Here is a 12081-nt window from a genome sequence, read left to right as displayed (position 1 = left end):
CTATGCACAGACGCGATGAGACTGGAGTGACACGAATGGCGCGAGTTGAGATTTTTCAACTTCGTTGAAAATATTGCGTGACGCTGCGGCGCGATAGCTATATCAGCATTGAGATGCTCCTGTCATCACTGACGTCCTGCCGTTGTTGAATCAGGAAACAAATACTGTAGCCGTCTGTGTTCACCCAGAGCTCTACGATACCTCATATTAGTAGAGACCGGACCAAACTATGTGTATATGTACAGACAATCAATAGACGCTGCCGTATTTACGCCTAGATGACGTTATTTTGAGTGTTGATGGAGCTGCTACAATGTTAGCATAGAATAGCACCGATCGATCCGAGCTCCATTAAGAAAACAAGTATTTTAAAAGTTAGTAGTTATTACGGAGTCCCTTTTTCTCCGTTTATTGCAGTTAAATCACAGCAAAATCTGTTTATTTTGTGTTCAGCTGTAGTAAACCAGCCGACGTGTGGCTTGCTAGAGACAGTGAATACAGCTCGATAAAATCCACGGAGCTCCTCCAGATGATGTTATAAACCAGACAAGATGGTGTTTAGGTTCCCGGGATATCTGGGACTTCCAGAACAAGTACTAAGCAGAAATAGAGGTTATTTTTTCCAGGGCTGATGGCGGAAATAAATGGCTTAAGTTAATAATGGCTTCCAGGTCGATAAGCTACGCCCCCTCCGGCGCGAATGACCACAAATGGTCCCCGGCGAGTAACGCGGTGCGAATGACGCGATTAAACAGCCAATAACGTCGTCGACACTGTTGTCGCGGAAGCATGGCACCCACCCTCCAGTTCCCCCTCAGGTAAACACTGTAAGCTCTGTCACCACTTTTGCTTTAGTTGGCACTGTTTGGCGCTGTTAGCATCGTTAGCTATGAGCCGCCGGCTCTCAGTCGCCATATTGAGACAAGTTGAGAGGCAATCAAAAGGCTCCTGATCGCATATCTTGTACCTTTTAAACCTGTATGGTTTAAATCCTTGTTCGCTAGCTTGTGGTCTAAAATAATGTGTGGGAAGCAAACAAAACTGAGGCCCCAGTCATACAGGCATTGCTCCATAGCACTACTGGCGGTCAAAACCTTCTATGTTGGAGGTCATGAGTTGGGCCATATTCAGATCAACCATAGCAATGAACACAGATGACCACTATTGTCACCGTGGTATTATAAACAACTGTGCAATGTTTTAGCTTCTGACAAACCTTCACAGTCCCTAATATTTTTTTCCACCTAAAAGCTCCGTGTGCAGCTTTGAAACAGTCTCACAGTTCCTCAACATTGGGCAACTAAGAAATCAGCCGTTACAATGACTCACACAAGATGGCTTCTGAACTTGCTCCAAACCTGCATGTTCGACAAGTCGTCTTTCTCGAGACTTCAGCTTGTCTGATTGTAGGAAAGAGGGAAAATGCTTCAACAAACCATAATATTAGGTTCACTGGTCTTAGTTCTGTGCTTCTCATGCCGGACTGTGCATAATTGTGTTATTTTGATGCAAATTTCAGTCCTGTTACAGAATACCTATTTAATGCTCACAAAGGATTTTATTTTTTCACGTCATGTCCCAGATGTTTTGAATTGTCATAACAGGAAAAGCACAAGTGTCACAATTTTAATTGTGGCCCCATTGAGTTTCTAAAGAGTCATATATGAGCAAGCGTGCAGAACTTTTGAATTGAAGCACATTAATGACATGCTGTCAATGTTCGTGTTATTAGCTATACCTGTACTTATTCTGCTGCCTTTTCAGGAATCAAAGAGTATATTTAATTCTGCGGTCAGTTTTGAATGCACTATTGTCCTGACTGACATGTAACTCTACTTTCCACTCTGTCATAGTGTTTTCTATTTTGCTAAGTGATAAAATATCATTTTTCTGAGAGCACTAGTCTGGCTTTTGTTGTGTTTGTAAGTTGATTTAAAAAAACTCACATGTAAAGGGTTGATTCCCTGAAATGTGTCAAGTTGCCCCATTGTGCTGATTGGTTTAAAAATGACTCCTCTGAGTGGCTTGATTTTGTCATTCCAGAGTGCTTTTTCATGGTGTTCTGTTGAGTTTGGAGGAGAGCACAGTCCAAACTGCTGGAGCTAGAAAAGTATAGATATGTAGATAGTGAACAGATTGGGAATAAGTGATGGTGGAAGGAGACATACAATCCAAGGGAAGCAGAATTCATTCCAGCCCACAAGGGGGAGTGGAGGAGATCACTGCCATGCAATTATCCTTCTACATCATGACAGATGGAACCAGGGGGGTTGTGGGTTGCTAAGAGGGATTAAATAGAAGCTGGGGAGGGGGACCCTGATCTAAAAAAAAAAAAGGGGGGGGGGGGGTAGATGGATACAGAGTTAATGGCAGCCAACAGTTGATTGGCTGTGACTGCCATCCAATGGGTGTAAGAGAAGAATAAAGCGACTCAACGTCTCATCCATTAGCAGCTGGGGGAGTGATGAAACGGGGGCTAATGTGTGTTGAGTGTGTTTTGTGGTCTTGGTACTGGATGAATGAACAGAAGCAATGCATGACTGTGGTAAATGGAAGACCCTCATAAGTAATAAACATGTTTGTGTGTGAGTGTTTAAGGCACATATATCATTCATAACACATAAAAATTGTTTTCATGTTGATGTATTTTGTACATGTAATGAATCGAGCTGCCATAACTTAATTGACATGAAGTCATTCACATAAGTATTGTGAAAGCACTTTGACTGGTCGGAAAGACTAGAAAAGCACTGTACAAGTACAGTCCATTTACCATAACAAACAAGCAGAAATAGCTGTTTATATGTCATCACTCCTTTTCCCCTTTCTGTCCTTCCTGTTTCCAATTTGTTTAATCTCTTCTCTCTCATATAGTCCCATCTGTCTCCCTTCCTATGTCTTCTTGGTGTTCTTCTTGGCGAGGTAGCTGTGGTAGTAGAAGTTACTGAAGAGAGCGATGAGGCTGAGAGAGTAGGCAAGTACAACCATGTTCATGGAGTCAGGGAAGTCACAGTCAGCAAACAGGTTGTAGGTAGTGTGGATGGTTACTATGAAAAACTGGATCTGGGTGAGAGACAGACAGACAGACAAGAGAGATAAGAGAGAGAATGAGACAATACCAGAACCACTTTGAGTGACCAGAAACTGAGAAAGACATTAAGGAAATACAAAGTGATGGATAACAACCTAAAAACCAGTTAAACAACAGAACTGTGCTGAACTCCTGAAAAATCTGACTTTATGATTTTTTAATGTCTATTATTTCACTGTTACATTCAATGATTAAACTACAGTGTACATATTTAAATTATTCTTAATTTTAAAATAATTTGTAAAAAAAAAAGTTTAGCCTATGTGCAAACCATTTGTGGCCCTTTTTTAAAATTCTAAATATTTATACTTGCATACAATTCATTTTTGGTCAAAATGTCTATGACTATGACCATAAGTAGTTTCAATGTACATTACTACACCAGGAAAGTTAGCTAATCATAAAATGAGTAATAAAATCTTTTGTTCAATGGAATCCTGCATGGGATGACCCTGACCTTGTAAAATCTGAAGGAATTTTACTATCTCACTCATAACTGAATTGAAAAGTCAGTGGCCATGAATTCTAATGTATTTATTTATGTGCTCATGGCATTATATTGTCAAATACACACCCAATATAATTATAACAACGTAATAATAGTTCCCAGAGCCAATGCTAACAGCTTGCAGACTATTAGCTTGCTAATGCTCCAGTGCTAGCTAGTATTTGTCCCTCGCCCTGCAAGTTGTAGGGGTTCCTCAAGAGTCTCTCAGGGTGCATTTAGCATGTCAGCACTTGTGTTAAAGTCAGACATAACCTTTTATAGGTTAAATATGATTTGATACGTTTGAGTACTAACTGATAAAAGAGTGATTCCGTTGAAAGTTAACGCTAACTTTCCCCCGGTAAAAACATGTTAGGCTAGCATGAGCAGCAATCACCACAGCTGAAAAGACACAGAAAGGAGCATCTGATTTAGTGTCACTACTGTTTACCATTCATTGACTAATCTATATATGTTTCATAGAGCCAGCATAGTATTCAAGGCCCAGGCAGGAATTATGTGTAGGAAAGAACATTATGTACATTATGTATCCATCCACCCCACTCAACACACACCTCCCTTTCTAATGAATAATTACCTCTCAAACACACAAAAGGGAACCCCCTCATACACACACAGAAATACAATCTCCCCAATCAACTGAACTATCTCAGCTTCAGTTCCACAAATTGTGAAGCCAACTGTTAAAGAAAGCTTGGGGGTCACATCTAAGGTCAGCACAATTATTGTTACATAATGGCGGTCAGCCACAATACTGACCTATATATGCTCCAGCCATATAGAAAGAAAAAGAAAAAAACTACAGGATGCATTGTCTCTTCATCAACGCTATAAAACAGATGGTGCAGTAGTTAGCTAATCTGTCTAGTTATGCCAACAGCCAATCAGAAGAAAGACAAACCAAGCAGGAGGCCTCATGTTAGGCTCGTCAAAGTTGAGTATTTCGAGCTTTGGAACCAGCTTAAAAGTAGTCACGTTTTTTGGACATGTACCTGAACACTGGGGTCATAAATACAGACAGCGGCAGGGGAGGTTGCACTGGGACCGGTGGGATGGGGGCGGGGGGGCCTCATAAAGATAGCGAACCCTCCAACAATGTGTTTAACACGGATAGGGAGTGACTGAAATTGGTGCTTTGTAGATATGCCTGTGTTCAAATAAGACCTCACAGACATTTAAAATTGTGCCATATATTGCCTCAAAAAGGTAAACGCATCGCCATCATGTTTTTTTATTTTCAATCTATAACAAAATTATTCAACATAATTTATTAAAAAAATATATAAATAAACTATAAGAAAACTATTCCATGAACTGAATATTTTTTATTTTATTTGGTATTTTTGTCATATGGATATGCAATGATGATTGCTGGGTAATTTGTATGTTAGCGCTGTCCAATGTCTACCGAGATGATCCTGACAGCTTTCTCTTTTTCCACTCTACATTCCTAACATGGAAACATATATATATATATAGAGAGAGAGAGAGAGAGAGGAAGAGACTTACCGATGTACTACAACACTGGCAACAGCTTCTTTTCACATGCAGAATGCTAAAAGGGATACATTTAATTTGAAGATACCTAATTGCCTTCATGCTACAGGTTTTACTACAGGTTATCTTTGTTTACCAAGCACCCAAAAGTATCAAACTAAATAATGCAAAAACATGAACAGAGAAAATTACCCAAAGAGGCACTGAGATACGTTTTACTACATTAACATATTAAAGTGTCTCACTTATGGAGACAACGATCGGAATGTGACAATTGAACAATTTTAAAATAGCAGAGGCGAAGTGAATGTTGGAATTAATGTCAGTAAAGTACACTTACACACGCACACATGCACTAACGCACTCAGAGGCAGATACTGACCAGCTGCAGGGAGGTGAGGTAGCGCTTCCACCAGAGGTATTTGGACACGCTCGGTCCCAAAGCTGCCAGGCCGTAGTACAGATACATCACTATATGGACCAGGGAGTTGATCAGACCAATCAGGAAAGCTATGGACAGATGCACAGGATGACTATTAAATGTTAAGCCCGGGAGAATGTGTGTCTAAAAGTGTGTGCTGTAAATAGACATCATTTGCACAATTTATTCCATTCTCATGACATTTCTGTGAGACTGGGCCGGTGGGTTGACGTGCACTCACACTGGCCACCAGCCACATATTTCACCCCAGCCCACCAGTTGAAGATCATGGTGGCGTGATGGTAAACGTGGAGGAAGGTCAGCTGACTGTTCTTCTTCCTCAGGATGAAAAATATCTAAACCTCACAAACACACACAAAGGCAGGCATTCTGTCAGATCTTGCATACAGGTGTCTTAAATACGTTAAGCACTGCAGGTGCAGACAGACACGTGCAGGTTAGCATGTTCAAAGAGAAGATCTGTCACTTTATTCAGAAGGTGCTGGTTGTATTTTGGGGTATAAAATAACAAATTGAATAACTTCTTTTCACTAATTTCATACTCACAGTGTCACTGAGCTCTATCACTTTGGAGAAGTAGAACCACCAGCACACGCTGGCCATCTGCCCAACCGGGAGGAAAATGTATTGTCTTTTAGGATACACATTGTGAGGTGCTTTTACAGATAATTTCTCCAGATTGGAGCTTTATCTACAAATTGTTGCATAAAGTAGGGTTTAGTAAAAACTCTTACCCTCGTGGCCACCGGGCTGTCACTGTAGTCGACCGGCTGGCACAGCAGACTGTATCTGGCCAACCAGGAAGAGGCTGTAAACTGGGAAGAGAAAAGCTGCTTTTTTATCTCTGCTTTCTCTAAATCATCCCATTTTGTCACACACACATTGCCTGTTGTGAGTAAGGGAGATCACTTCCTGTTTCACTGACGACTCAGAGGACAGGGCACATATTAAATACTTCCTCTGAGATCTACATCTGTCTGACTTCACAGCTATGAAGGATTTTTGTCCTTTTAAACATCCAATAATAGTTGTTGTTTTTTGGGGGGGCAGCATAAACAAGCTGTGAAAACAACAATGACAACAAAGAATCGCCTTTTATGTATATTGTTAAAAAGTTGCTGATTTACACATCCAGCAGGTATAGTGCAATATTAACATTCATTTGCAGTTGTCCATAGACTCTATAATGACTGGACGTAGTTGATTTTTGTCCGTCACCATTTTGGATATTGACAGTTGCCATCTTGGTTTTTGGCATTCACCATCTAAGTATTATTCAAACCAAATAAATGGACCATCATTTACTAAATGAACATCATGCTGTATTGAAGAAGACTTGAAACTAGAGATTGAGACCATAAACTCATGTTTACAATGTTTACTGAGGTAATAAATCAAGAGAGAAGTAGAGTCATTTTATCATAGACTTCTATACAATCTGACTTCTTTTTGCAGCCAGAGGAGTCGCCCCCTGATGGCCATTAGAAAGAATGCGAGTTTAACGCACTTCTGCAATGGCTTTACTTTTCAGATCCGGAGGTTGCCGACTGGATTTGTCCACCTGGAAAATGCAAGTCCAGTATTCTCTCTCTATCGCTACGTCTTTTGCTGCTATGCTCCACTATGTTCACCAGCTAATGCTAACTTTGTCTGTCTGCCATTTGCTGCCGGCACGTAGCGTACAGTCGATTTTTAAAGCGTTTTCTCTGAAAACAGACATCTGCTGCGAGCAAAGACGGCGCTATGAGAGCGGTGAGAGTGAACCAAAAAAGTTATGGGTCGCAAACCAATGCGAGCTGAAAGATGCTACAAAGCTCTGAAAAGCTGAGGTGAACTGCAGAGTCAAGTGATTATTCTCCGTGGGTTCCCTCTGAGCAACCCACTTCACATCACACATTTGATCCATTACTATTCAAAAATATTAATTAATTAATTAATTAATTAAAGAGTAGCTTTAATAAAAAATGAAGAGACTGGAGAATATATATCTTATTGCACCTGTTTTTGTTCCCTATCTTACAGCTTCTCTAACTACAAGCTTGGATGATTTTGGTATTAGGAGAATCCAGTTGTTCTTTACAGCTGTTGCTGACATGCAAACATTAGAAAACCCTACCCACCCACCCCATCTATGTACAGTACAACCCTTACAAATGCTACCACACACAGTACAGTGGTACCTCATAGAACATGTACGCCGACAGGCAGACCATGGCAAAGTTGTAAACTATCAGGACGGGTTTCAGATTGACAGGCTGCCTCTTCTCCATCAGCTTTGGCCCCACCCATATGATGACCAGGTAGCACAGGAAGATAAAGCTGATTGGCACAGGAGAGTAGACCAGCAGCCAACTGTCTGTCCTCTTGTCTAGACAGAGAGACGGCAAAAGAAAAGCATAGATTGAGCACAGACTGTGTCAATGTCTGAATACAACAATATAGCACTGAAATATTGATGAAGTGGAAAAAAAAAAAAACTTGCCTCCATTTCTTAAAATCCCTTGGTAGAATAATTGTAATTTCTGCCACATGGTGAGAGCCGGAACCCCCTGACATGGATACGCATGAGCAGGAGAACATTTCATTAGCTAATAGTACTTAACTGAACTACAACACTGTGTTGAAAATTACATTTGGTAATCTCTCTCCAGGCCAGATGTTGGCCGTTTATTCACAAATGTTTACATGCTTTAATTATCAAAAAAGACATCATTTTTCTCATACTTTTTGTCTGAAACGCTTCGTTTTAGCGCCTGTCTCTTTAGGCCGCCCTCCAGAAAAAGCCCAATTTGCTTTGATTGGCTTTCGAGCAAAAATGTGGTGCACCTTTGCAAAGGTAGTTCTCAAGGCCTGGATGGAAATACTCAGATTGTAGGGGGGGGGCCGTGTATTCTAATGAACCCTCATGTGACAAAGGAATGGGAGCCAAATCTGAATCTGGCTTGTTGAATCACATGTGTTCTGATCAGCACAGACTGACTGGGTTGTCTTATGTCACAGTTTGTGTACATATCCAAATGTACTGAAAAAGCTAATATTTTGTATCATGTCCCCTTTAATGTTGTATTCTGCAAAGGTGCCCTCAAAGACGGATTTGCTAAATAAAGTTGTGTTGTACTTTCACAAGGCTTCGGTTCTGCAAACTTCATCAGAGCTAGTGAGAAGGTAAGTGCAAAGGAAGTCATCTGGGGGAATAAATTACAACAATTTGTAATGTGTTAAAAGCCTACACTGCACTGAGTACGAGCAATACAAAAAGCATTATTTCAAAACAACAAACTTTGTACGCTCATCCTTCATCATCCTTCTTTGAACGGTCTTACTAAAAGAATAGCACCCCTCTGCAAATTTCATTAAACCACCCAGAGATGATCTGGATTACAAGGCAAGGATTATGTTCACTAATCCAAACGTATCTCTAGATAATGGATAATAACTAATAATCCCCTTGATGAATGGCTGCCTAATGTGGATGACAGGGCGATGAACTGCCGCGTACGATTAAACCTACGACAGTGCTGCCATCTAGTGTTTGGAGATGAAAACTCTGCACACAGCAGGTCGGTGCTCCTTCATCTTCTTTACTGTCCACCCCGTGTCCAAAGGTTTTGAGAATGACTGTTGCCTCAGTTTTTATGACGGCTATTTGCATATACTCCAGAATGTTGTGAAGAGTGATCAGATGAATTGCTTGTAAGATTGCACCTAAATTACACTAAATCAACCATGTATCGGATCATCAAAGAACTTCAAGGAGAGAGGTTCAATTGTTGTGAAGAAGGCTTTTAGGGCACCCAACAAGTCCAGCAAGCGCCTTGGACCGTCTCCTAAAGCTGCATTCAGCTGCGGGATCGGGGCACCAACAGTGCAGAGCTTGCTCAGAAAATGGCAGCAGGCAGGTGTGAGTGCATCTGCACGGCACAGTGAGGCAAGGACTTTTGGAGGATGGCCTGGTGTCAAGAACGGCAGCGAAGAAGCCTCTTCTCTCCAGGAAAAGCATCAGGGACAGACTGATATTGTGCAGAAGGTATACAGGGATTGGACTGCTGAGGGGTAAAGTCATTTTCTCTGATGAATCCCCTTTCTGATTGTTTGGGGCATCTGGAAATAAGCTTGTCAGGAGAAGAAAAGGTGAGCGCTACCATCGGTCCTGTGTCATGCCAACAGTAAAGCATCCTGAGAGCATTCATGTGTGGGGTTGCTTCTCAGCCCTGTGGGCTCTCAGCCTTGTGGGCTCACTCACAATGTTGCCCAAGAACACAGCCATGAATAAAGAAAGGTACAAAAACATCCTCCGAGAGCAACTTCTCGTCAACACTGCAAATATTGACTCTTTGAATAAACTTAATGTAATTGTCAATTAAAGCCTTTGACACTTATGAAATGCTTGTAATTATACTTCAGTATACAATAGTAATATCGTACAAAAAGATCTAAAACCACTGGAGCAGCAAACTTTGTGAAAACCAATACTTGTGTCATTCTCAAAACTTTTGTCCACGGGTGTATATATACAGGTCTATACATGAAGAGTCTCCAACACAGACTTTGGTATTGTCTCTGGGAATTACACGGGTATTAACGACCAGTTTTGAATGCTATTTTGGAATTATTTTCACTAAATACCTTTAGGTTTGGAAAATTAAAATACTGAATAATAAACAGAACTCGTATTTCTCCACCAGAATTAAACCCTGGCAGCGCTGAAGATGATTCGAAAAAGCATTTCAAGACAAACAGCTAATACATTTGAAAACTTCATAATAACAATAATTCAATAGGTTTTTCTGGTGAGGATGATGGTGACGGTTGCACTGGGGGAAAGGAGTGCATTCAGTAAATCATCCATTCCAGAATACAGTAGAAACATGGCGGCGCAAGATTTGCTCCAAAGGCTCATTCTAAGTTAACGAGAACACAACCATTCTTATTTTCAGGTGATTATACTTATGAATACCATATTCCATTTCTGTTTATAGATCCTCCCTAAATCCTACACACTGGTCCTTTCACGTATAAATGTCTTCTTTTGTCATTTTCACTACTCCTAATTCAGCAAATGGGAACCCTTATCCAACCTCAAGGCCGGAACATGCTTCGTCGTTTCATCGGTTCTCTTTCAATAGGAAACATAATCAGGTGAACGAGTCCACTCGCTCCCCACAATTTACCCACCAATTTGTGAGCCATATCAAATGTACATGGTCTTTTAAAAAGGCGAAGCATCAAAAGTTATATTCCATCCAAGCGTTTTGTTTAGCAGTCAACTACTGACTGGGAGTGAAAGCACTGGTTAATGTGTTGGGGGAAGCAGTAGGCCGTGTGGACAGCGATAAGTAGTTTAGCGTCTCCAGGAGCCTCCTTACTGGGATTTACAGAGGAACATCCCCCACATAGCCAGGCTGCCACAACCTGCTGAGGTTTATCCAGGAGGTTTAAGACCTACAGCGTTGATTAATCTAACGCAAACATTTTCAAGACAACACACATACACATGGTTGGGAATTGTAATCTGCAATACTTTTCAAGAGCCAAAGTGTACAACGCTGATACTATACTGTTCCTTTAGTCTGGTGTTTAGACAGAGATCTACATGTACAGTTATCAAAGGAAAGTATCAGAACACTTTGTTGATCCACTGAGGAGATTTGTAGGCTACAGTTGCTCTCCTATAAAGCATAAAGACATATGAGACAAAATAGAGGTAAAAAACTCTCTAATAATAATAAAGGACTTATTACAACAATTGAACGTTTAGTTGTATTAGATTGTTAAGAACTGCAGGAATCAACACATATTTGTCCTCGGCCTTACCTTCATTGTGATGGTGGCTGTTTTCAAATGTTTCTCCTCAGATCTCCTCTGTCAAAGCATGCTGCATCTCAGCCATGTGTTAAGCAGCACTGAGGTAATCCACCTGCTCTGTGTGTGTGTGTGTGTGTGTGTGTGTGTGTGTGTGTGTGTGTGTGTGTGTGTGTGTGTGTGTGTGTGTTTGTGTACGTGTGTGTGTGCAGCATGACATATGGCAGTGTGGTCCTTTATTGTAGCATAGCAGGTCAGGTGCCTGCCATACAGCTAACACCCTGTTCCAATATATCTATACTGTATATACGTAGATATATATATATATATATATATATATATATATGTATATATATGTATATATGTATATATACTGTATATATAATTTGTTTGGTTTCAGATTATCTAATTGTTTTGTTATTCATTTTCAATGCATCCAAGTGAGATCCAGTTTTTTTTTTCTTATAGGAATAGTTTGATATTTTGTAAAATATGCTCAGATACTTTTATAACAACAGTTGGATCAGAAGTGTGAAGCTGGAGCGAGCTTAGCTCAGCATAAAGACTGGAAACGCACAGGAAACAGCTGGCCTATAGTATCAGCCCTTTTCCACACAGTTCGTCAAAAGTTGCCATATGTCTCATTCCTTTGAGTTCCAGCCATTTGTATTTGTATCTGATCTGCGACATACATACACTGTCTCTGCTGCAATACATCATCTCAGGTAACCACGCATTGTC

General features: G+C 40.6%; 1 protein-coding gene across 1 annotated transcript; it reads right to left on the bottom strand.

The window, feature by feature from the left end:
* Positions 1–2892: 2892 nt before the first annotated feature.
* elovl8a (ELOVL fatty acid elongase 8a) lies at positions 2893–8069 on the bottom strand (the record flags this gene model as incomplete). Its single annotated transcript, XM_079172649.1, has 7 exons — positions 2893–3063; positions 5479–5606; positions 5759–5873; positions 6085–6141; positions 6273–6353; positions 7719–7906; positions 8021–8069. 7 exons carry the CDS (start codon positions 8067–8069, stop codon positions 2893–2895), a joined length of 789 nt encoding a protein of 262 aa, XP_079028775.1.
* Positions 8070–12081: the final 4012 nt, after the last annotated feature.

Source organism: Pholis gunnellus (genome assembly GCF_910591455.1).
Source record: "Pholis gunnellus genome assembly, chromosome: 14".
Classification (NCBI taxonomy): domain Eukaryota; kingdom Metazoa; phylum Chordata; class Actinopteri; order Perciformes; family Pholidae; genus Pholis; species Pholis gunnellus.
Note: the sequence above shows the minus strand (reverse complement) of the source record. Positions and strands in the feature narration are given on the sequence as shown.